Source organism: Vicugna pacos, chromosome 13, assembly GCF_048564905.1.
Source record: "Vicugna pacos chromosome 13, VicPac4, whole genome shotgun sequence".
In the NCBI taxonomy this organism is placed as follows: Eukaryota; Metazoa; Chordata; class Mammalia; order Artiodactyla; family Camelidae; genus Vicugna; species Vicugna pacos.
The window spans coordinates 34,897,855-34,925,399 of NC_132999.1; the positions used below are offsets into that span (position 1 = coordinate 34,897,855).

General features: G+C 34.9%; 1 protein-coding gene across 3 annotated transcripts in view; it reads left to right on the forward strand.

Moving 5' to 3' along the window:
- Nucleotides 1–27,545, forward strand: part of EIF2B3 (eukaryotic translation initiation factor 2B subunit gamma) — a 105,180-nt gene that overhangs the window by 18,343 nt on the left and 59,292 nt on the right. For all 3 annotated transcript variants that reach the window (XM_006200404.4, XM_072974555.1, XM_072974554.1), the window contains exons 4-5: nt 16,374–16,533; nt 27,389–27,500. In XM_006200404.4, the coding sequence (XP_006200466.1) occupies nt 16,374–16,533; nt 27,389–27,500 (272 nt within the window). The remainder of the gene's footprint in view (nt 1–16,373; nt 16,534–27,388; nt 27,501–27,545) is intronic.

The window sequence follows — 27,545 nt, forward strand, 5'->3', positions numbered from 1 at the left end:
GTCACCATGCTGTGCGTTGTATCTCCATGATTTATTTATTTTAGAACTGAAAGTTTGTACCTTTTGACTCCCTTTACCTATTTCCCCTACCTCTGGTAGCTACCAATCTGTTCTCTGTATCTATAAGCTTGGCTTTTTTGTTGTTTTTAGACTCCATATATAAGTGAGATCATACAGTATTTGTCTTTCTCTGTTTGACTTATTTCATTTAGTATAATGCCTTTGAGGTCCACCCATGTTGTTGCAAATGTCAAGATTTCTTTCTTTTTTATGGCTGAATAATATTCCATTGTATGTATTATTTATATATATATATATAGACCCCATTTTCTTTATCTGTTCATCTGTCAACGGACACCAGTTGCTTCCATATCTTGACAATTGTAAATAATGCTGCAATGAACATTAGCTAATTTGTTTATCTTTTTCAGTATTTTCTTGTAAACTGGAATTTGGATCTAAATGTTGATTAGATTCAGTTTCAACTTTTTTGGTAGTAATATTTCATATGTATACTTCATATTACATTATATCTATATCTGAAATCAGACATTTCTTTAAAAAGCCTTGATTTTCTTATGTATAGCCTTTGACATGTCAGTCATTCCTCAATAAAATGGTTTAAAAAGGAAAGCCCTGGTTTCTTTTTGTGGAACATGATGTTTATGGTCTATAGTCTGAGCTCTAGGAGAAATAGAAGCTTTTAAATCTTATTGTAATTGATTTTTCAGTCTTTTCTTTTATAGTTGGTGATTTCTGTGCCTTGTTATAGAAATTCTTCCGTATTCTGAGGTCTTAAAGATATTTTCTTATTATCTCTTATAAAAGTTTTAGTCTTGCTTTTCACATTTCAGTCTCTAAGTCACTTATGATCTCTCCATTTAGTTCAGTCTTTTTAAATAAATCTCAATAAAGTTTTGTAATTTTCTTCATAAAAATCTTATTTCTCTTTTGTTAGATTTGATCCCAGATTGTGTTTTCATCCTCTCTTTTTATTAGTATGTATATTGTAAATGTAAATATTATGTATGTAACTTAAAAAATAGTTTTACAAGACTTAGAGTGAAGGACAAGGGTTTCCTGCAGTGTCCTTACTCATTCATTATTTCTGCTCTTCAGAGGCAATTGCTTTCCACTCTTTTTTTTCTTTCTTCTGATAATATCCTTAATATTTCTAAGTAACATATTTATACTACTTTTTAAAAGTTTTTAGACAGTATCTATTGAATTTCTAGTATGGAGAACAAGGATTTTGTAAATGATTTTGTAAAGCTTTTTTTTTTATTTTTTATTATTTGGGGGGAGGTAACTAGGTTTTATTCACTTATTTATCTTTAGGGGAGGTACTGGGGATTGAATCCAGGACCTTGTGCATGCTAGGCAAGCACTCTACCACTGAGCTATACCCTCCCGCCCAGAAAGTAAAGATTTGACTCATTTAACACCCTGTCTGCTCTCCGCCGCCATGTACATATGCAAGTTCCCTTACCCTAATCTTTCCAATATAGTAACATCATAATTTTTATTAAGTCAGTTATGAGGACTTATTTATAGTTTAGCCATATAGTGTTATATTACATTTTAAAAAATCTTTATAATTTATATATGATAAAATACACCCACTTTAAGTGTACAGTTTGATTTTTTTTGAAGTCAGGTTTATAAAAGTATGAGTTACTACAGTAAAATTCAGCCTTTTTAGTGTACTGAGTTTTGACAAATGTATTGTGATGGTATAACTACTACCACAGTCAACATATGGAAGAAGAATTTTGTCATCTCTTCCAAGTTTCTACTTCCTTTTTTTCATACAGTGTTTTGTTTTTCTTAAACTTTTTAATTTACTTAGTTTTCTGTTTCTATCACTAATTTATCCCCAGATCCTTTAAAAGGAACATAAATGTATCAGTATGTTTAAATACATCAGGTATTCTGTCAATTACTCTTTTTTTTTCCCTTTGAGATAACCCTCCTGGAAGCCATCCATTCTCTCTTCAAATTTCCACTGGTTGCTCTTATCTAAGCCTGCTGTAGATCTGTCATCGTGGGACTTCTCTTCATCAACATTCTGGGAATTCCCTTATCTCTCCTGTGTTGGATGTCCTGGTTCCTAGATCGCATGTTTTCCACTTTCTTGGTTTACTGCCTCATTTTAAAGGAACCCAATCCTTATTGGCTTTTTAAAAGAGAACATAGAAGGTAAATATTTTGAGAACTTGCATGTTTGATAATGTTTGTTTCATTCTTACTCTTGAATGATAACTTACCTTTGTATAGAATTCTAGTTTAGAAATAATATTCTCTCAGAATTTTTTGTCCCAAGACCAGACAGACAAACTACTTTGATGACTTCCTGTGCTATAGGTAAATTTTTTTTTCTCCAGAGTTTACCATTTCACTGAGGTCCCATTTATGCAGTGCCTCAGTTCAAACTCCCTGCTTTCTTATCAGCTTCAAGCTACATCTTTTGGCCCAGTGTAACATTTAATAACCCAGTTAGGGCAGCCAAGGTTTCAACGTAGTTTTCATTTCCTTCTTCAAGTCTGGCTCTTGGTATTTTCTTATTCTTTCTTGTAAGTTTGAATATATTTGAAGTAATTTATTTGTCATTGTCTTTTCCAAAAATTTTAGGTGTTTGTAACAATTTTGAGGTTCCTAGTCCACCAGTTTTCCAACACCAGAAGCCTCCATGCTAAACATTTAACATGCATTATTTCATCTGCTCCTCCAGCTATACTCTGAGGTAGATGCTATCTTTCTCCCCATTTTGCAGATGAGAAAAGTAGGGCTCAGAGAGGTTGAATAACTTGCCTAAAGTTCAGGTGGAAAGAAGACTCTGCATTAGGTGCCATAGTCTCCGTACATGCACTGAGTAGTCAAGGGATTACTAGGATAATGTCTGCTAGGTACAGTCAGATGGCACTTAACTTCAGTGGAAATTGAATTTTTATTCGCGGGTGCAGTAGTGGAGTGGATTAGGGACATGGTAGAGTTAGAAGAGTACTCTGCGCCCTCTACAGTAGTATCAGGAAACACTATTTGGATCTGCTTATCAAAGAGGGAATGCTTCATGAATATCACTTTCTAGTTGAGTCTAACTGAAGAACAGGAATTTGTGATAGTGAGGTGGTGAGGAGGGATAGATTTTCCCAGTGTGGAGGGAGACGCTAGAATAGTTCCAGAAAAAAACATGAAAATGTTGGTAGATTTTATTGAAGAATTACTACAAAGCTGAGATATGAGGGGTTATTTTTAGCTCCAAATTGTGTGATCTAAAGGCCTTTCTCAGTGTTAAGCATTTACCTTTCAATTTATACCCAAATCTATAATTTTTTGAGCTATACTAAAAAAGCAAACACATCAATTAAGTATCTTAATTGGTAGTTTTCTCTCTGGGTGGCAGCCTGAATTATATACATTTGAGGTTAATTTGATCCTTTTCTTAAAAAGTTGAACAATTTGGGAGAGAACAGAAAAGCAGATAAAAATTGTAGCTGAGAAGCAACAGGGGCCTGCTTTGCAGAAACAGCTCATTATTCATACAAGATCTCTTATCTGTAGCCAGTTGAGCACTTTCGAGGATAGTTAAATTTGCTAAAGCTTTATAAATGACTGCATTTGAGAAATTAATTAATTTACTTCAGAACCCTGGTTTCTGTTTTTAGAGACACCCTAAAGTGGAAGTTGATTTATTAGCTAAATATGAGGATGTAAATTTTATTTTCCTTTGAGTTACATAGAACGTTTGCTCTGAAGATTGCAAGGGAGATCTTTCATATTTACTGCGTGTATCTGACTTTGTGGATTTCTGATCCCCACAGCCACCATGAAAGGTATATGGTATTATTATTTTTGCATTTGAGAAACTTGATACTCAGATAGCTTAAATAACCTGCCGCATATCCCACTCATGGTTAGGTGCTGAGCCAGAGCTAGAACCGAGTCCTGGGTTTTGAGATGCAATTATGCATCTCAAATGCTGCTGTTTTTTTCACTCTGTCATATTGCTTCCAAAAGACAAGCATCAGTTGTCTTTATACCTACTCTAACTCATGACTCTTGGCTTCAGGACGAATTTGGTCTGGTATTTTCAAAATTACATTTCCTCTTTTTGGGTCTGTGGGATTGGTAGTTGTTTTTATATATGGAACTCTTTTAAAGTATGCAATTCAGTGGTTCTTAGTATGTATAGAACTCTTAAATAAATATTTTTGTGTAAAACATTTAAAAATCTCCTAACAAGACTCACGGGAACTATGTAGTATCCCTGTCTTCTAAGAGTGCCATGGTTGCTGTGTGTATCTTTCTCTAAGTGGAGGGAGACCCAGTGTTGTAGGAAGACTTTCTGTCCTGTCTAGATCATATGAGCAAGAAGCGTAGCTCTTCTTGAGCAAGAAGAGCTCTATCTCTTGGGCAGGAAGTAAGGATGCAGTCTGTGATCAGCACGTAAAGCAAAGCTGGCTGACTCCTTGGACGTTGAGCCTTACATTAGATGCTCCTCTGATTGAAGTAATTGGCCTCTGGTGCCGTCTTTGTATTTTAGAAACAATGCTATTATTCCTTAGGTACATGTTTTGAGAATAGTTCAGTGAAGTATATTTAAGAGGCCTTAGGCCGACTAAATCCAAAGTGGAGTTCTGTAGCCTGTGTTTAAAGCACTTATATTGTAGTTATCATGGCTTCTTTTAATTTAGAGATTGCAAAGCTGATAATTTTCTGTTTAATCTAGTCAGGAATCTTTGGCCTCAGGCAAGCCTCGTTTACCCTCTGCCTCAGTTTCACAACCAAGAAAACAGGGATAATGATTCTAGCACACTGCTTAGAGGCTTTGTTACTTAAGTCCTTTGATGTAGAAAAAGAACTATTGTTACATGTCTTATGAAACAGCTAACATGCTACAACAAAGAAGAAACTATGCTGATGAAATCCCCATCCTAGAGACAGCTTATTAGAAAGATTGAACATATGTGCTATTTTTAGATGTTCAGAAGGCTAAGTGCAAGTTATTTTCAGTTGAATGTTTGATGTCTTTATCAAATTACAAATCTCTGTTATTCTTTCCTGGAACCTTTCATTTTGCCCAAGGATTTGTTTTTGGCAGATTTCTATCTGCTTGAAAAGAATGAGTACAATTTGGTCAGGGAAAGATCTGAGAACTTGGCCCCAACTTGCTTGAAGACTTTTTTAAGTGGCAACTTTCCTTCTTGTGACTGCTTTGGTGGGCTGAGGTTCCCTGGGAGGGCCTTATGTCCCTGATGATTCCTTCATTGAGCCTGCTGGTGGCATAGTTATGACAGAAATTATGACAGAAACAAGTTAAAGAATTAGATGAGGGAATTTCTGAACCTTTTTTCCCCCCAGGAAATCTTGATGGAACTTTTTTCCTTACTGTACTAATTTATATGTGTCTCCACAAGCTTGAAATGTTTTCGTCTTACCCTTATTGAAACTCTGGTCTGTAGGATGGGATTTCTGCAGCCCTGTACTGCGTTTGGTAGCCAGAAAACTTGCAAGCTTTATGTGAGCTTGACTCCTGTGTCTCTTTCCTTCTCTAGGGAAAGTTTCATGGAATGGGGGCTGTAGAGTAGGGCAGAAGTGTAATAGCTAGAACCATGATAGAAGTTCCAGGCTGTCATCATAAACTCTGTTTATCTTTGGGTAACAAGCAGCCTACATGGCTTAGATTTTTGGAAACTCTTGGAACGGCCACCTATCCTGCTCTGAATCATAAGGTGACACCATAGCCTGACTAGAGAAATGGACCCATATGTACAGTTTGAAGAAAGTCGATAAGCATTCTGTCATCATGACCAGGGAGTTCACTTGAGCTAGCCTGTAGTTACCCAACCTTTTTCCAGTTCCTACCTTAGGCATCATCTGTTCCAACAAGCTTTCCCTGACTTTCTAAGACTGAATTAGCTGCCACTTGTCCATAATTGCATAGAGGATTTAAATTATCTGTTATATTGTCTCCCTGCTCTAGATGGTGGGATAAGAACCATATCTGAACCTGTCATAGAGAGGATGTTCAATATTTGTTAAATAAATGAATGACAGATAGAGGTAAGCTCTTTGTTAACATTTGGAACAAGTTTCTTATTCCTTTAATATAGACACAGATGTTTATGTGGGCCTAAGCCTGAGTGAATGAGTTTCATTGATTGTAGACCAGAGGTGTTGCTTAATGCAAGTTCCTTAAGAATTTTGAAGGTTTTGCTCCATTGTCTTTACCTTCCAGTGTTGTTGAGAGGCTCTAAGCTTTTGTAATTACTAATCTTTTGAATCTGATCGACATTTTCCTCGGGAAATTTGAACATCTTTTCTTTGTCCCAAATGTTCTGAAATTTCATGATAATGTGCTTTTGTGTGAATCTTTTTTATCCATGTGAGTCCCCCACTCAGTGAAACCATTCAACTCGGATATTCATGTCCTTCAGTTTAGGGGAACTTTTTAAAAAATCATTTTGTTGATGATTCTTCTCTTTTTTTCTGTTCTTTTTTTTTTTTCTCCTGGAAACTTATTATTCTGATAATGGATCTCTTAGACTGGTACTCTAATTTTCTTATCTTTTCTCTCATATTTTTCATTTCTTTATTTTTTTGCTCAAGTTTTGTATATGGATAGGGCATGTTGACTGTGAGCCTTACTATAGGGTTGTATGGTGATATGGCTGGGCTCTTTCAGGGGAATCTCTTTTATCTGTATCTTTAAGTTTTTTTCTCTTAGATTACTCAGATTTCCCAGAGTTAACTATTAAATTCTCCTGCCTGAAGGTAAAAGACCTGGCTGCTGGCGTTCTAGGAAATGAATGAGGATCAGGGTTGGGGTTGGGGCAGGAGGGGACGTGGGTGTCTCAGAATCTGGTATACATTCTTTTTTAAATCCCCGCTTTCTCTAAGATGTATCCCTGCTCATTAATGCCAGCTGTGATTATGCTTTTTTAGTCCAGGTATCCTCTGTTTTATTCTCTTCAGCCCTCTGCCGTGGTCAGACCTGTGTAGTAGTTAGGTTATGCAGAGTAGAAAAGAGGGATCCTTCAAAAGGCCTTCCTTATTTTAACTCCTATCTTCCCCGCTTTCTACCTATATCAGCTTCTGAGCCTTTTGGGTGTAAATTGAGTTGGTTCTCAGTTTTCTACAACTGACTTAGGAGTCTTTTTTTCGATGTTGTCTCGTCTCCCATTTTTCCTGTTTTTGTGCATTTATGTCCATTTGAAAAATCCTATTATATTATTTCATTGATGTTTTGGGAAAGGAAAATAAAGTTGTGCCTTTTCAATCTATCATCTTTACCTAAAACTTTCACAGTCTCTAAAGAAGGAAAAGAGCTGACAAGGGAGTACAATAGCTGACTGCAACAAGTAGGGGTAGGTGATTTTGTCTGTCGTCATGTTCATGTCATGAGCTGAGGTAATGGAGTGAGAGAAATGGCCTGGAAATGGTAATGACTAAGGAGTTTACCTACTCTACTTCTGAACCTTTTGGTTGGAGGACAGAATGAAAGACAGAGGAATGTCCTAAACAGTTCCTTTGTTGCTTTTATAGTCAAGAGTGATAGATTCTTTTTTTTAAAATTTTTTATTGATTTATAATCATTTTACAATGTTTTGTCAAATTCCAGTGTTCAGCACAATTTTTCAGTCATTCATGGACATATACACACTCATTGTCACATTTTTTTTTCTGTGAGTTATCATAATATTTTGTGTATATTTCCCTGTGCTATACAGTGTAATCTTGTTTATCTATTCTACAATTTTGAAATCCCAGTCTATCCCTTCCCACCTTCCACCCCCTTGGCAACCACAAGTCTGTATTCTCTGTCTGTGAGTCTATTTCTGTCCTGTATTTATGCTTTGTTTTTGTTTGTTTGTTTTTGTTTTTTAGATTCCACATATGAGCGATCTCATATGGTATTTTTCTTTCTCTTTCTGGCTTACTTCACTTAGAATGACATTCTCCAGGAGCATCCATGTTGCTGCAAATGGCATTATGTTGTCGGTTTTTATGACTGAGTAGTATTCCATTGTATAAATATACCACATCTTCTTTATCCAGTCACCTGTTGATGGACATTGAGGCTGAAGAGTGATAGATTCTTAAGACCTTAGAATTAGAGAAGACTTACAAAGACATCTAATCTAATCTTTTACCCTCCATAAGAATTTATTCTTGAGCATTTCCCATGTCATTATACTAGGCTGTGTTTGAAAATCTCCAATGAGTATTTCTCATGAGGTTCTAGATCTTAGAAAGTTTTTAATAATGTTGAACTTATCAGTACTCCTCTTAAATTTCTACTTTTTCTTCATATTCTGTCCTTGAACAATCAAAACACATGACCTTCCTCTTCCAGTGGCAGCCTTTCAGTTCTTCTCTTCTGTTTAAGGATTGCTAGTTCCCATGATTTTCAGACCTTCCAGCATCCATCCTTGCAACTTCCTCTGACCTCTCTGATTTGTTAGTGTCTCTTTCAAAATGTGATGTTCAGAAATGTGGTTTGAACAGTGCAGGTCATAGTGATATTTACATTCTCTGTTCTGGAGGTCATTATTATAAGAGAGTTATTAAATTTTTAATTGAAGTATAATTGACTTACAATATTGTATTAGTTTCAGGTGTATAACAGTGATTTGATGTTTTTATACATTAAAAATGATCAGCACATATTTAATTAATTAATTTCAATAAAAGCAAAATCTTACAGATAACATTAAGTTTGTCCATTTTGTCTTCCACAATTTATTATACTGATCATGTTTTTCCAATTTTAACTACATGCCAATGTAAAACCTTTTTCAGTACACACAGTCTTTATCCCTGCAAAGTCCTTGGGTGTATTTTTGAGACATATTTCTGCCAAAAATAAATTATGGCCATTCATTTCATAAAAAAAAAGTCTTACAATCATACAGTACTTTATAATTTTCAAGTATCATATATAAGTTATTTTGAAATATAACCCATCTTCTAGTTTTCATCAACTGTGATTTAGTTTCAAATAGCAAGATGCCTGACCAAGTTTAAATGTGACTTAAGTGTTTTTAAAGAGGGCATAGATTCATTTAGTGCCAGAAGTATTGTTAGGGTGTGTGTGTATGTGTGTGTGCATGCGCATTTTGGAAGGCAATGTGATGGCAAAGGGGTGGATCACATAGTATTTTTGAGTCAATTTTTTTGTCTATAAAATGGGTTTAACTATATTGATATTTTAGAATTACATGAGAATTAAATGAAATAAAGTATGTGTAAGAGCTTTGTAAGAGGTAAAGTGCTATCCAGTTTGAAGTTACTTGTTTTTGCCATCAACTTAAAGACAGTGTAGCCTTCTAGAATCAGTTGAACTGATGGTAGCAGGTAGAGCATAACCAGTTTCCAAACTGGAATCTTTATGGATTGGAATTCTGAAATCTTGTGATTAGTCAGGATATTGCTGAGAAGGTGTTCAGAGATACATCCTTTAATGAATAAACTCAGATAGTAACTTTTTCTTTAGCAGAATAGTTCGCTGGTTAAGGAGATTTGTGCCTATTGACTTCTCTGATTAACTGAGAATTGCCATACATGCAGTACATGGATTATTGCTTTTGAAAGAATTCAAGTTTATTTATTTTTTTAAATTTATTTTTAATTGAAGTATAGTTGATATAAATATAAGTTATAGGTGTACAATATAGTGAGTCATGATTTTTAAAGTTTATACTGCATTTATAGATACTATAAAATATTACAATGTAATCCCCATGTTGTACAGAAAGAATTCAAGTTTAATTAAATGTACCAAGCCTCAAAATTAGACTTATATAATTTAATCTTTCGTGATGATTCCCAAAGTGGATTAGAAACTCAAGACTTTCAGGTCACCACCATTATTAAGGCCATTGAACCCAGAGCATAGCTCAGATAAAGACTTGAGACTAGCTCGACCCTTGTAATCATACAGTTTTGTGCTGTGAAGGACTTCAGAGTTGGAGCAGCCCTCTCATCTTATGGATGAGGAAACAGAGGCCCAGTGAGGGAATAACTTATTCAAAGTCATATGTGGAATTAATAGGAAAAGAAAAAATACCTAATCTCAGAAGTAACTTTTTGGGGATGATAAAATCCTGATTTTAGTTTCTTTCTTTTTTTTTCTAACTTGTTAGTTGTCTTTTTCTCATACTGTTATAAACTCCCCTTTATCACAACCCTCTGCTGATCTTCTAAGCTTTCTGGTTTCTAAGTAAACTGGGCACTATTTATTTCTGTCATATACCTTAGGATAAAGTTAATATTTAAGTTACAGAGCATATTCCATTGTCTTGAAATGAGGCAATGATATTTTTATCCTGTGGAGTATTTGTGTTTGACCAAAGAAAAATAATGAAATTATTTAATGTAAATTAAAAATAATAAATTATTTCAAGGTAAAGATTTTATCTGAGAGACCAAAAAGCCTTTGTTATTTCTCTATTAATATCACTGCATTTGGAGATTAAAATTAAATTACAGCTATATAAATCCTGGAAGAGAAGTGATTAGCATTTTTATAGAGAACTTATTTAATAGAATTAATACATTCTCTGTTTTTAGCTACACATGGGAAAGATAAATAGAATTCTTCTATTTTTCTTAACCTGAAGAGGAAAATTTACTGTAGGAAGGTGCATGAACTATAAATATTAGAACTATAAATGTTGAACCTCCATTTTAAAACTATAAATCTAGCATATCACCCTCTAGCCGTGCCATCTAGTACAGCAGCATCGGACATCTTTCCTTTCAGATATCTCTGCCAGAATTCTTTGGAGGCAGTAGGTTTGTTCCCTACCTCACTGCTTTAGGAAGCTGCCAATTACCTCTGTGATTCCTGTCCTAACTTTGAACAGTTATAGGCTCTACAGAGGGGCACTCAGCTCTGTCAGAAAGTATGATGTTTCTAAACATCTAAAATTGGACGTTTTACATAAGATGAGACACTATAAACCTCCTTGAAGAAAACATAGGCAAACATTCTCCGACATAAATCTTAGCAGTGTTTTCCTAGGCCAGTCTACCCAGGCAATAGAAATAAAAGCAAAAATAAACAAGTGGTACCTAATTAAACTTAAAAGCTTTGCACAGCAAAGGAAACTGTAAACAAAACAAAGAGACAACCTACAGAATGGGAGAAAATATTTGCAAGTGATGTGACTGACAAGGGCTTAATTTCCAGAATATATAGATAGCTCATACAACTTAATAACAACAACAACAAAAAAAACCCAATCCAAAAATGGCAGAAGACCTAAACAAGCAATTCTCCAGTGAAGACATACAAATGGCCAATAGGCACATGAAAAATGCTCAATATCACTAATTATCAGAGAAATGCAAATCAAAACTACAACGAGATATCACCTCACACCAGTCAGAATGGCCATAATTAAAAAGTTCACAAATGATAAATGCTGGAGAGGATATGGAGAAAAGGGAACCTTCCTACACTGTTGGTGGGAATGCAGTTTGGTGCAGCCATTATGGTAAACATTTTGGAGATTCCTTAAAAAACTAAAAATAGACTTACCATTTGACCCAGCAATGCATTCCTGGGCATACATCCAGAGGAAGCTCTAATTCAAAAAGATACGTGCACCCCAATGTTCATAGCAGCACTATTTACAATAGCCAAGACATGGAAAGAACCTAAATGTTCATCTACAGATGACTGGATAAAGAGGTTGTGATAATATACATAATGGAATACTACGCAGCCATGAAAAGGAATAAAATAATGTCATTTGCAGCAACATAGATAGACCTGGAGATCATCATACTAAGTGTAGTAAGCCAGAAAGAGAAAGAAAAATACCATATGGTATCATTTATATGTGGAATCTTAAAAAATGAACTTATTTACAAAACAGAAACAGACTCACAGACATAGAAAACAAACATCGTTAATTGGGGGAAATGGGGTGGAGAGGGATAAATTCGGAGTCTGAGATTTGCAGATACTAACTGCTATATGTAAAATAGATAAACAACAAGTTTCTACTGCACAGGGAACTATATTCAATATCTTCTAGTAACCTATAATGAAAAAGAATATAAAAATGAATATATGTATCTATATATATGACTACAGCATTATGCTTACACCAGAAATTGACACAACATTGTAAACTGACTATACTTCAATTTAAAAAAATTAAATTAAATTGGATATTTTCATCTTTAAGTCAGCATAAACAAGGAGAAGGAGCTAACAGAAAGAGTGGCAACATTTAGTGATGCTTTTGTTTGCCAATACTAGTTTGAACTCTGGGGATATGAAGATGAAAGAGCTCCTTACGAAGCTCAAAGTCTCGATGGGAAAAAAAATGTAATCCAGTTTAGTGATTTTAGGTCGGTAGTAGATCAGAGATGATTTCATCTCTAGAAGAGGTGATATTTTGACTCTGCCCTTTCTAATAGCTGAGACCTGAAGCTTGATGGATTGGGTGGGAAGAGAGAATAGGGAATGCATTCTTGGCAGTTCACTGTAACAAATTAACATTAGCTATGTGTAGGGGGAATTGTGGTAGAGAAGGCTGAATTAGGTAGGTGGAGTTATATTTTGAAGACACTTAATGTCATACTAAGGAATTTGAATTCAATCCTGTAGAGCAGTGATTTCCAAAATAGAGTGTTCTCAAAGCCAGGGGGTGTATAGGATGGAGTCCCAGAAGAAAATATTAGAATCTCTAATTCTTTTAATTTTATCTCTTCTTTTAAAAGTATCTGTTTTTGTGTATGTTATAGAAAGAGCATATTATATCATACATAGTGATTTGTATATTTTTAAATAAATTTTTAAAGTGGGAGTAAGTAGATAAGGGTTTTATTTATGTATTTATTTTTTGGTTTGAATAACACTATTTTAGGATGTCTTTAAGCAGAGAAATTAAATAAGCACTGGAAATTGGAGTATGGATTAGCATATGGGAAAACTAGAGTGAGAGAAACCAGTAAAAAGACTAGAAAAATATTTTGAGGCCTGAACTAAGGCAGTACAGTGGAGATAAAAAAGGAAGACTTGGGGACCAGTGGGATGTAGGGAAGGGGAACTCGGCAGGAGAGAGAGAACTTCAGTCCTAGACTATGGCCAGCTTTCTGATTTCAGTTCCTGGGTGGTGATGACACTATGATTAAGCTAAAGAACAAAGGAAGGATATTTAGTTCTAAGCCTAAGGATTATCACATTTACCTACTGAATTAGTCATTCCTTCATGCAGCTATTGGTCCAATCTTAGTAAAAACAAAGGGACAGTTTGCCCTTTGCTGAACACTTTGGGGACTGCAGACTGGGGATTTTTTCCGAGCATTTTCAACAAAAGTTGAGCATAGTGAGGTCTCCATTGCAGTTAGCCATTGGTATTTATTAAAGCACCATACTACTCTTGGGGGTTGGATTGGGATTGGACCACATACAAAAATGTAAATTGTGACCATTCACAGTCACACCAGCTAGATTAGTTCATTAGTTCCCTATGTGCAGAGGTGAAGTGCAGGGTGCTGATTTGGATCATAGCCATTTTTGTGGAAGTGCTGAGTGGGTAAAAACATGGTAGTTACCTTGCCCTGACAGTTTTTTTCCAGCGGAGTAAGTGTATTTTTATTTCTCCTTGCCTTCGGAAGTTGTTTGCCAGACTGTGTTATTTATAGCAATCTGTCCTGGAACAGCTGCCAGGAAAAGAAAAGAGGCTATTCCCAGTAGCTGTCCCCACCTCCCACCCACCATTACCACCACACAAACATACATCCGGTTTTGTTTTTTCCTTCAAGTTTTACTCAGTGGTTTTGGCTTGATTGAAAATGTTCTTATAATGACAGATTTCTGGGCTTTGCCATGGCTTGGTAATTGGGTATTCTAGGCTTTGTTTGTTTGCTTTAGCCAAGACTAACTGGCAGCAGTTTGAGTTTTGAATTCCCAGCTATTTTGATTCCTCCCCATATACTCAACTGCTGTCTTCCACCTTTCCTTGAAGACCTTGAATGTTTCCACTTGGTCAAAAATGCACACATTTGCTGTACTTTAGAGCAGTGCTTTTTACCCTTGAGTTTGCCCTGGTTCCTCTAGAGGAGCAGGCTTGAGATAAGGCCAGCTGAGGACTGTTAGAATAGTGAATAGGGAGGTCTGTGGAGATGTCAGTTGGTCTCTGCAGAAGATGAGGCATACTGTGGTGTTAGAAAAGAACTGGTCATCCGAAACACAAGGTTGCCTGAAACACATGGTTGCCCCAAACATGAGGGTTGGTGTGTCCCAGAAACTTTCAGGTTAATTGCATTTCAGATACACAGTTTCTTTATAGTCCAGCCTATGTTTATTCATAGTTTGTGGTCACACGTGATCAGAAATACTTCTGGCTCTTAACAGTTTTTCTACTTTCTCTGGGCTCCAGTTAGTAGAAAAACATTTGCATTTCTATAATGTTTTACATTTTTAGAATATAAATGAAAAGAATAGCTTTTTATTTTCTTACTATTACAACTAGTATTCAAACGGAAAGAAAAACAGTATCATGAAGATGTAAGGATGATTTAATTTTCCTTTTAGACTTTTGTTTCTTCTTCCAGGATTTCCAGCTTTGGAAACAAAGTATGTTGATCAGCCAGCAAAGGCTTCCCTTTGGAAGTGGAGTTGCAAAGAGGACAGGAATGTGTTTGGTTTCAGGGAGAGTGGTGTATTCTCTGGGAACAGAGGCTGGAAGAGGGCCTGACAGAATAGCACCTCCGTCTGTATCCCAAGGCCTGCCCTTTGAGACTGACGCTTTTCTTTTCACACTGAGAACAGATGGCAACCAGACATTAGAGGGAGGGCTCTGTTCCTTGCGCTCCTTGGGGATTTTGCATTCAGTTTAGCAAAAAGTCATCTAAAAGCAAAGATAAAAATGAGGCTGCAGACTGTTCACAATTATGCAGGACTTGTTTGGCATTCACTGTGCTGACAGATTTATTTTTTTTGCAGATATTGAATGATAACAGCATTTACTTTCTAAGACAACATTGTCACCACTTCAGAGGCATCTGCATTGGGGTCATTTTCTTAACTGAGTACACTTAATAATTCAATTTATTGTGGAACAAGTCAGCTTGCAAAAATCAGTCATCTTACTAGAGAAACTTAGAAAAATAAAAAGGAGGTTTTTTTTTTTCTTCAACAAACTGTCACTTTCATTATAATGAAATGGGACAACTTCTGTTCTGCTGTAGTAACATGTGCCTTTCTAAGCATTATTAAAAGAAGGAGGATTCTGCAGGCTGTTTCTTCCTTCACTTGCATGTATGTGGGCTGATTTGTTAATGTTTGGTGGTTGCTGGATGGTGAGTTGCAGGCTTAGGAATTTTTTTTCCTAAAAAGAAGATGTTTATAGGAACTTTTTTTTTTTAGCTCAGAGTTAAGATCCAGAAAGAGCTAAGAGAGCCTTAAGCAGAAGAGTAGAAAAAAATCCAAATTTGAACTTCTTAAACGTAAGATGCCTTCAAAAGGAATTGTTTAGGCTATAAATAATGAGTTATATGTAGAAAAAGAAATGATGGTTCTGGTACAGATTCTGTATTCAGAATAAGAAATTTCATGCAGTAAGATAAGACATTCTGATGGTTGAGCCCTACTTTCTGAGCAGATGTGATTCTTTGCTTTTCTAGAATGTGAGTTGAAATTATCCATTTTCCCACCCAAAGCAGGAATCTTCATTTAAATTAAAATCTTGGAAAAGTTGGATCCGCTTACAAAAATTTCCATAGAAATAATCAGTTTATTCTTAAATCTGGAATAATTTAGTCCAGTATTTTTCAGACTTTTAAAAATAGCAGAATCTGTACTGTTATGAGGATTAAATGAGTCCTTTTATACATACGTGAGGTTGTAGTGTGATTGTTTATTAGCTAAACTGATTTCCCAAAGAGGGGTACATTATAATATATTCATCCTGTTATTTCCTAGTATTGTAGCAAAGTGAGTGCTTTAAAATAAGGTATTTCATAACCATATTGAATCATCAAACTATGCGAAAGTACTTTTTGAACTGTAAAGGGATATGTAAATTTAAGATCATTAATTCCATAGTCATAGAAATAGGCAATATGGTGGTTTTCATACTCTGTTCCTTACAGCCCAGGCTTCCAGAGGTATCTCAGAGACAGCAGCAGTAAGGCACACACAAAAGAGGGGTAGAAATTCCAGACCTTCTCCCAATGCAGTTCAATTAGAACAACCCCCATTTATTTTACTTATTCTGCTGTTATAAAAAAGATTTGAGAACAAGTATCTAGTTTGTGTGTTCTTCTAAGACATTGTAAGTTTATCCTGTGATGATTCGTGTGATTCATTGTCCTTTGTGACACTGACTTTCCCCTTTTCCGTTTGACAGACAGACATTCTAGTCCTGAGCTGTGATCTGATAACAGATGTTGCATTACATGAGGTTGTGGACCTATTCAGAGCTCATGATGCATCACTCGCCATGTTAATGAGAAAAGGCCAAGATGGCTTACAGCCAGTTCCAGGTCAAAAAGGGAAAAAAAAAGCAGGTAAGCAGGCTAGAGTTTGGTGTATTTGTTTGTCGGGTTTTTATTATTATTATTATCATTCATACTTTCACTTAAGAAATACTTATTGAGAATTGACCGCACGGTAGACACTATACTAGGGGTTGATGGCATAAAGTCAAATAAGACACAGTCCTTGACTTAAAGAAGTTTATAACTATTGATTAGATTCTGTACTGTCCAAGAGACTTTTGTCTGCAGAGGGGAACACTCGGAAGTGTTTGCATTGTGTTTAAGGCTCAAGTAATTGAATACATATACCTAAGAAACAAAAAATCTAATTTAAAATCAATTTTTAAAAAATCTTTAATCTTTGATTACAAATTAAATTAGATGTCTTTAAACAATTAAAATTTCTATTACAAATTTTAGTATGGTTGATTCTTTTGAATACTCCAGTCATCCTAAATAGCCAATAAACAAAATAGTCATTAATCATGTTTTGTCTTCTTAGGATTAAAACATACTTATCTTGATATTTTCCTAGGAGTCTAGTAGTAGGTTATTACTATTTTTTTTTAATTTTCAAAGAGTTATAGTAATCTTTACCAGACCAAAAAGAAAAGATAGAATACTCTAGTCCAGCCAGCGTTATAGAATTTGGGTTATTGACCTTTTTTACTGATTTTCAGTCAAGGTACAGTTAGTGATTGCTTTTCGCAGAGTATTTTGAACCTCAGTCACTGATTCTGTGACTGGCCTACTTTTAATAACTGAACTTATGACGAAAAAGCTTTATTAGATCATACTTTTCACATAGGTTTTAGTTTTCCCTAGAATGATGTGTTTTTTCTCTGGAGTTTCTTCCTGAAATGATGTGTTCTTTAAGTTTTGCTTAGCCAGCATTACATAATCCATTGTCCTGTCATTATATATTGACATAGTCTGTTACAACTATTGAAGCTATGTCTGGCTTATTACTATCTGACTACTAGTAATGGAGCCACCTAGAATGTTCATTCCTAGGATCTGAGTAATGTAGTTTATAGTTTTAGCTGTCTTATTCAGGATATTTGGTTGACTTATAATTTTGGATTATAGCACTGAAACTTGTTTCTAGTTGCTTTTTGTGTTCAAGTGATCACTGTTGCAGATTAATTGTTGGGTCCTCTGTTATTATGTATGCTTCTCATGTGGATCAGTCTTTTTGTGCTTTTTTTAACTTATTTTTATTGAAGTACCATCAGTTACAATGTGTCAATTTCTGGTGTACAACACAATGTCCCAGTCATGCATATACATACATATATTCATTTTCATATTCTTTATTAAAGGTTATTACAAGATATTGAACATATAGTCCTTTTGTTCTTGATATAGTTTCTACTTCTGTGAGGTCTGTTTTGTTTACTCACAATCCCCGTATTCAGCCTTTACTACCTACACAGAAACATCTTTATAAACAGATGTTTTATAAATATTAGTATTTTGTTTCTTTTTTTATACTCTTCTATTTATAATGATTTAAAATATCAAATACTCTATTATAGTTACTCTTCTTGGTATTATAACTTTTTAGTACATTGCATATTACCTTTTGTCTCTTAAGTATCATTATAAATGCATAGCTTTTCACAATTTTATTTTAAATTAACTGTAAGTATTATCTAAACACCCATTTTAAAATGTTTTGACACTTAAATTGTCAGAGTGTGGCTAGTGGAAGTTCCTTTAAGCTGGCTCTTCTATTCTCTTTGAAAAAGTATGATGTACACTAGTGACTGTAGCAAGTTACCAGTGTATATCATACACTACAGTTACATAGATAAGAGTGTGAGTTTGGAGGGTAAGGAAGCAGGAAATGGTACTGGAGAGAATAAAGAGTTTGAACTCTATGCCCAGAATAGTGGGAAGTTGTTTGAGGAATTTTAAACAAGAGAATGTCATAATTGGATTTGTGTTTTTTTTTAAGTTTTTTTTATTCTTAACATGAAATTTTGAACTCCTCAGTATTTATATTTTGTTATATTGAGGGCTAAGTTTCACCTAAATGATTGAGTTTTAAATTCTTCCCATGGAATGCTATGCATTTAAATGATAAGCATTTTTTAAAAGAATCCTAACCTTCTCAGATTGTGTATTTGGTCTACCTCTTGGTTGCTCTTGTGTGCCAGAACAGGCAGCAGTCCTCGGTCTCAGATACTATTTAATAGTCTAGATCCCTTAGGTCCAAGTTTCCCAAATGGTGCCCTTACAGGCTTATAGGAGAATGGCTAATGGCTAGATGTTTCAGGAGCCATCTTTCTCCCCCTGCCACTTCCTTCTAATAGATACTGAGGATGGCAGGATCAAATTTATGTGTGGATTCTTTGGACTGTTTTTTCCTCCTTCAAACCTTTACATGTGATGTTCTCTGCAAGAAATGCTCCCCACCTCCCTTCCCTGCAACACGTGCATTCTACATCTAGCTTAGCCTTCAAGTTAGTTGCTGAGAGAGGCTTTCCTTGACCCTCTAATATGAAATTACAGCCCGTTGTTTGCCTAAGTGTAGGCAGCCCTACTCTCTCTTATTTACTCTCTCTTCTACTAGACTATAAACTCCATGAGAGCAGGGGTCATATCTATTTTATTCTCCTTATCACCAGCACCTGGCTCAATTATGGCCCATGGTGCACAGTCAGTAGATATTATTGAATGGTTGAGGGGCCTGCCTATAAAGACTTATTGCCCCCCAGATAAGAGAAAGTAAACTCAAGTTTATAGTTGTTTAAATCTTAAAAATTTGAGTCTGAGGTGTAGTTGAACTCATGAATGGACATTATAAGAAGCTGAGTTTATAATGATTTCAGCAATATAGCTTTAGCACACTAACACTACACTGTCTATTAATTTGTGTTTAGAAATGTTTTCAAAATTTTTAAATAAATAGCTACTGCTGTAGCATGGTTGTTAAAAGCACAGGTTCTAGAGTTCAGACTGTGAGGGCTTCAGTGCTCAAAGAATGTGTGGTCTTCAAGGGAGGGTATAGCTCAGTAGTAGAGCACATGCTTAGTGTGCACGAGGTCCTGGGTTCAATCCCCAGTACCTCCATTAAAAAAATAAACCTAATTACCTCCCCCTTCTTGCCCCCTCTCCCCCTCCAATAACTATATGGTCTTCAGCAAATTATCTAACTGACCAACCTGAACTTCATTTTCTTTAGCTGTAAAAGTGAGACTGAATCCTTTGAGAATTTTTGTGTGAGAATTAAATGAGATGTTTGTAAAGCATGCAATCTACTGCTTGAAAGAGTACAGTTGGCCCTCTGTATCCAGGTTTTGTAATGTGGATTCAACCAACAGGTTGTGTAAAGATAATTTACATTTACCGTCCCTTGCTTGTTAGAAAATACAAAATTTCCTCCTTTCTCAATTTTGATGAGAACATAGTATATTTATTTTGCTTTATTACAGATAACATGGTTATTAAGGGGCCTTTTTTTCCTGGGCATTCCTCTGTGCAAATGTTTAATGCTATTAAGATTTTGTGGCATAAATTATTAACTGTCATCTCTACAGTTCCACCATGCCTCTTGGGATATTTGAAATGGAAAAAGTTCTGGGAAAATTTTATAATTGTTCTTAACCTATCCGGTTCACTGAAGTATTTCTCAAACTCCTCCCTAGTTATCAGAGGTACATAGAGCATTGATCTAGACAAGAATCAGTATGTATCAGTGTGCTTCAGAATCTCAGAAGTGAAAGCTGTCACTTGGTTGTCACCTCTCAATCAGCTTAGCTATCTCTGCACTAACACATGTTGGCCAGCAGGTCTGAGTCTGTATTTCTTTTGCTTCAGGTTCCTTTATTTCTCTCAAAGCTCTATTGCAAAAAAAGAAAAAAAAAAAGAAAAAAAAAACAACTTTCCACTCCTGCCTGGGCTTCTGCTTTATCTATTTTTTCTTCTCAATTCCCATTCTTTCTGTCCACTACCCCCACCTTTTTCTTAAATATATCCAACAAGTGACTTGAAATCCCTGGATACTCAAAACTGAAATTCTTGTGATTGAGGGAACAGTATACAGAAATAAGTTCAAATATGCTAGAATTTGTAAATCACAATGTGACAAGTACAATAATAGGAGCATGTGCAAAATACAGGGAGCAATTTAATGTCTCAGTTACAGGGAAATATGTTTAAAGGCATGATATTTGAAAAGAAAGAGAGAGGAGGGTGTAGCTCAGTGGTAGAGCATGCATGAGGTTCTGGTTTCAAGCCCCAGTACCTCCATTAAATAAATAGATAAATAAACCTAATTATCACCGCCAAAAAAAGGACTAATTTAAAAAAAAAAGAAAAGAAGGAGATGAGCAATTTATTTATGTGCAGACAAGGTAGTTGGTATGAAATCAGATCCCTGACTAACAAATGCATTAAATTTTGATGTGGTCATTGAATTTAGGACATACTATACATAAAATCTATACTAAGCCCTATGTGGGAAACAAAAATAATCAGGATTTGCTCTCAAGGTAAAATCCAATAAATAAGGCTAGGTAGTTTTATGTTTACCAAGTTTTTATATCCATCTGCATAGCCTAATATGGACAGTTGTTCAAGATCACATCAGTGGTAAGTGGTAGAATCAGAACTTGAAGCCTTGCCTTCTGACTCTATAGCCTAGGTTCTCTTTTTCTTTCTTTCTTTTTTTAAATTTAGTTTCTTATTTTGATCAAGATTCCTATGCCTATAATTTAAAAAGTGATACATTTATCCAAAGTATATTATAATAAATGGCAGCTCCCGCTCTATTTATCCTCATTTCACTCAGAGACAGCCACTTTTTAAAAACATTTTCAACTGATTTTTTTTTTTTGCATTTAACCCCACATCTCAAATAACATGCTTTTGTTTGCTACGTCTTGGTATTTTTAGTTTTAGGAATTCTCAGTTTACTTCCTACTATGGAATTTAAATATTTATTTCTATTTTAGCATGCCCTCTGCTCCCACCATGCACATGCACACACACATATATCACATCTTCTTTATCATCTATTGATGGGTACTTAGGTTGTTTCCATATCTTCATTATTGTAAATAACGCTATGAACATTGGGATGCATGTATCTTTATGGAAATGCAAATCAAAACCACAATAAGATATCACTTCATATCTATCAGGATGACTATCTTAAAAAAGATCACAAATAACAAGTGTTTTTTGTTGAGAAAAGGGAACCCTTGTGAACTACTGGTGGAAATGTAACTTGATGCAGCCACTGGAAAACAGTATGGAGGTTCCTCAAAAAACTAAAAATAGAGCTACCATATGATCCAGCAGTTCTACTCTTGGGTAGTCTTATCCCCTGCCAACTCACTATTGTCCCCATCTAAGGTAATTACCTTGCTGAATCCTGTTTATTTTTCTTTCTTCTTCTTCTTCTTTTTTTTTTTTTTTGGTTGTTTTCCTTTATCTCAGCTTTGTGTATTCTAAAAATATATGCATATATTTTAGTTGCTTCTAATTTTATAAAAAAAGATAGCATGATGGATATAATCTTCTGGGACTTATTTTTTTCCTCAATATTATATTACCAAGATTCATCCTTATTGTTATATGCAGCTATAGTTTCTTCATTTTGAGTGCTATACAAAATTGTGCTGTATAAATACACTGTGGTTTATTTATTCACTTTCCGAACAGTGGGGGTTTAGATTGATTCCAAATTTTTGCTTTTATGACCAGTGCTGTTATGAATATTTGTGTACATGTTGGATAGTGGGCACATGTAAGAGTTTCTTAATAGAATTACCAGGTTGTAGAATATATGAATGTTCACTTTTGAGGGTAGTGCTAAACTGTTTTACTCCTTCCCAAAATGGTTATATCAGTTTACTCAACTAAATCAGCAATTTAAAAGGATTTATTGCTCCATCTGCTCTCTAGCACTTGCTATTTCCAGACTCTTTGTGTCAATTGAACAGGAGTAAAATGGTATCTTATCTCATTTTGATCTTTATGTACATTTCCTTGATCTGTTGAGGCTATCTCCATTTGTTCACTGGTCGTATTTATTTTCTCTTCTGTGAAATGCCTGTTTTTATATTTTGTCCAGTTTTCAATGAGTTATTCGCACTTTTCTTACTGATTTGTATTTGTACCAATCCTTTGTCAGTTGGATGTGCTGCAAGTACATTTTCCCAAAATAAAATGGAAAAACTTTTCTCCCTTTAAAATGTCTGCTAATGAACAAAAGTTCTGAATCATATAATCAGATTTATCAAAATCTTAAAAACACTTTTTGTGTCTTGTTAAAGAGCTCCCTTCCTTCTACAAGTTCTGAACAATATTAACTTATATTTTCTATTGAAAATTTTAAAATTTTATACTTGACACATAATTTCTTGATCCACCTAGAGTTGTGTTTTATGTATCGTGTAAGGTTGGCATCCAGTTTAATCTCTTTTTCCATATAGATGACCCTTTTTCCTTGCTCCTTTTATTAAAGAGATCCTCCATTCTCCAAGGAGAAAGGGAGATAATCTTCTAGAAGACATGTTACAGACTTATGTAACCTAATCAGAAAAGTAACATCACATTACTTTTGCCACTTTTTGTTGGTTAGAAGCAAGTCGCTAGGCGAGCCCATACTGAAAGGGAGGAGATACAGAAGGGTTTAAATGCCAGGAAGCAGTTATCCTCTTAGAGCCTGAGTACCACAGCTGGACTCACTAATATGTCTAAGGCCTTAGCTGTGACAGCCGAGTTTCTCTTTCCACTTAGTCTCTCATCATACAGTAGTCTAGCCCAGGTTTGCTCACATGGCGGCAGCAGCAGGTTCTAAGAGAATGAGAGAAGAAGCTACAAGGTTTCTTGAGATCTAAACTCAGAACTCACATTGTGTCACTTCCTCTGCACTCTTGTTAGTCAAAGCTAGTCACTAGGCCAGCCTAGATATAAACGATGGAGAACTAGGCTTACTTCATTTTTTTTTTCTTGTGAGCACTTTTATTTCTTCAAAAAATTTTTTTGTGTGGTAAAAAAACACAGAACGTAAAATTTACCATTTCTGTTTAAATGTATAGTTCAGTGGTATTAAATACATTTATAATGCTGTGCAACCATCACCACCATCCATCTCCATAACTCTTCTCATCTTGCAAAACTGAAACTTTATAACCATTAAACATAATTTCTCATTTCCCCCTCCTCCCAGCCCCTGGCAGATACTATCTACTTTCTGTCTGTATGATTTTGACTACTTTAAGTACCATATATAAGTGGAATCATACAGTATTCGTCTTTTTGTCATTGGCTTATTTCACTTAATATAATGTCCTCAAGAGTCTTCCGTGTTGCAGCATATTACAGAATTTCCTTACTTTTTAAGGCTGAATAATATTCTCTTATATGTGTATACCACATTTTGCTTATCTATTTAATCTTTTGATGGACATTTGGGTTTCGTCTATATTTTAGCTATTGTGAGTAATGCTGCTATGAACATGGGTATACAAGTATTTTTTAAGACCTTTTAATTTTAGGGGGTAAACTACCCAGAAGTGGAATTGCTGGATCATATGACAATTCCATTTTTAATTTCTCGAGGAACCACCGTGATGTTTTCCACAGTGACTACTATTTTACATTCTAGACTTTATTTCCTGATGAGAAGAGCTACAACAAATTTATGACCCTTTTAAATATACTACATACACTATTAGTTTTGATTTGCTAATTTTTTTTCAGGATTCTTATATTTATATAATGAGTGAATTTGCCTGTAATTTTCCTTTCTCATATCTTTGTCTGGTTTTGGCATCAGAATTATGCTGGCCTCATAAAATGAGATGAAATTCCCCACTCCAAACATAATACCTGTCACAGGGATGGTGTACAAATGTATTTATTGGAGGGAAAGGTATAGCTCAAGTGGTAGAGTGCATGCTTAGCATGCACATACACAACCTGGGTTCAATCCCCAGTACCTCCTCCAAAAATAAGTAAATAAATAAACCTAACTGCCTTCCTGCCAAGAAAAAGTAAAGAGAAAGAAAAAAAAATGTTTTTAATATTAACAACAAATCTATTTATTAGTTGAATGAATGGATGGATAAATTATAGAGGCGACAGAAGGATCAGAGAAGTAAAAAAAACTGAAAAAATACATAAATAGTTGATTGTGACAGAATTTTTCAAAATGGAAGTTCATAGTTTTAACTGCCTTTTTAACCTTATTTATGTTGATCTCATAGGATGGACATTCTAAAGTTCCTGCTCTGCTCCCCAAGTGGAATTCACTTTGTTAAAGCAGAACAGAAAGAAACCTGTCCAAGTTTCTGTAATTTGTATCATATTCTGAGGTCCCAGTTACTATGGTAGCTACAAAGAAGCAAATACAAGGAAGAGGGGCGCCTGAGAGTGAGGGACATGTGACTGGAGTGAAACATAGCTGAAAAATTGACTTGTTGAATATTATTGCTCCCAGGACATTCAGTAATTCAAGGTTTTTGTGGCCCTAAGGAGTTGGATAGGGTAAGCACTCCAAATTATATCCAAAAATAACATCTCTGTATTATTTCTTTTTAAAAATGTTGGCTTGTAATCAGACCTTTGCAGACTTTGTTATATTCTCAAGTTTCCATGTAATAGATGAATTGATATATGTCAAAGTTGCTGTGTGGCATTTGAAATTCTTTGAAAAATTTAGCTTCAATTGAAATTCTCTGTAAAACTTATCTTGAAATTGATATTATTCATCCTTCTTTCTTTGGAGTTCACTCATTTTGATTATTGAAAAAAATGTATCTCTTTATGATAGTTTCTCCCTATTCAGATTAAAACACTGCATGTAAGATAACCAGAAACCATCTGAAAGAATGAATGCTTTCAAGCACCTGAGCTGAACACATTATACACTTGAGTAAAACATTTGGTTCTGGGTACATAGGCAGCTGCGGCCAACAGGGAAGCATGTTCAGTTATACAGTAGCCGTTGTCTGTCAATTGGAGGTAGACAAATTCATCTTTAGAGATACCATTTTTCCTAGAGCTCAACTTTCAGTTTCTCCCTTTCAAAGTATCAAGTCATTGTTTTATTTGATTGTTGTGAGGATCGAATGAGACCATATGTTTTGTTTCATTTTTAAAATTTAAACATTTTATTTAATGTTTTAGTTAATAGCAGTATTATAAGAGCTTTACAAATATTAACTCACTTAGTCTTCGTAACAATCCTGTGAGGTAGGTGTAGGCACTGTTACTCCCATTTTACAGATGAAACTGAGGAATAGTTTTAGTATCTTGCTCAAAAACATACAACTAGTAAGTGGGATTCATAACCAGGTAGTCTAGCTTCAGAGGCTCTCTCCTGAATCATTATGCTATGTTGCCTTTATGGGAAAATGCTTTTTTTTTTTTTTTTTTTTTTAGTTTTTAAAATTAAAAAAAAAATTTTAGGAGGGAGGTAATTAGGTTTACTTATTTTATTTATTTTTAGAGGAGGTACTGGTGATTGAACCCAGGACCTTGTGTGTACTAAACATGCGCTCTACCACTTGAGCTATACCCTCCCCCCTTGAAAATGCTTTTGTAAGCTTAAATAGATACTATATAGATGTTAGTAGATTTTATTGTGTTCAGCACTATACTAGATGTTATGGGAGGTATAAAGAAATCATAAGTCGGCTTTGAAGAGTTTGTAATCTTGTTGGGGGAAAGAAATATAACACAGAAGACAGCAATAATATGGCAGCCTATAAAATCATTGTCTACTAGAGAACTTTCCACGTCTAGTAAATAGTCACCTTATTTTCTTTAAATGCTCCCATACACAGCATAAAATCTAGTACGTAATAAACATATAGTTAATGTTGGTTAAATGTGGATGTCCTTAAATGCTATTTGCATTTTCACAGTGAGCAGACTTCGGTTGTTATTTGTAGAGAAACAATTCCTTGTTCACTGTCTTTCTGTGCCTTGCAGTGGACTTGTGATTAATCTGTTTAGTTTGGCTAAGCAATATCTTTTTTTTTTTTAATTTGCTTTTTTTTTAACATTTTTTATTGATTTATAATCATTTTACAATGTTGTGTCAAATTCCAGTGTTCAGCACAATTTTTCAGTCATTCATGGACATATACACACTCATTGTCACATTTTTTTCTCTGTGATTTATCATAACATTTTTGTGTATATTTCCCTGTTGGCTAAGCAATATCTTGACTGCCTCTCTTTTTTTTTTTTTTTACTTTTAATTTTTAATTTTAATTTTGACAAATAAAAACTATGTATATTTAAGATATAGAGTGTGATATTTTGATATATGTAGACATTGTGAAATGGTTATGACATTCAAACTAATTAACATTCCATCACCTCCTTAACTTTTTATTTTTGAAATAATTTTGCATTTACAGAAAGGTTACAGGAGTAGTACAAAGAACTCGTATATCCTTTACCCAGATTCCCTAGATGTTAACATTTGTTCTCTTATTCTCCCAGTTTCCCTCTTATGTATTCAGTATATGTCAGATGTATATATAATATATTATATATGTAATTATTACTTTTCTGAGCTGTTTGAGAATAAATTGTAGGTATGATTCTCTTTGCCTTTAGTATATCAATGTGTATTTTTCCCCACACCCCAAAAGGACAGTCTCTTAAAACAGGGAATTACATTGCTGCAATACTTTAATCTACAAACCTTGTTCAGACTTCACCAGTTAACCTAATAATATTCTTTAGAGCAATACAAAAAAAAATTTTAATTACTGTGGTGAGTATGTGTTATATAACACTCACTCTTATATTTGGTTCCAAGAGCAATGTAAGCAGGTGCCCTATCCTCTGACTTAGTCATGCAGTTAGGGCAAATGGCTTTGTTTGATTTTCCTTTTTTTGTGTGATTCAGTGGAGCAGCGAGACTTCGTTGGAGTGGACAGCACAGGAAAGAGGCTGCTCTTCATGGCTAATGAAGCAGACTTGGATGAGGAGCTGGTCATTAAGGGATCCATCCTGCAGAAGTAAGCCCTGGGGTTTTTCTTTTTGGCAATTTTCCTCGTCTTAAA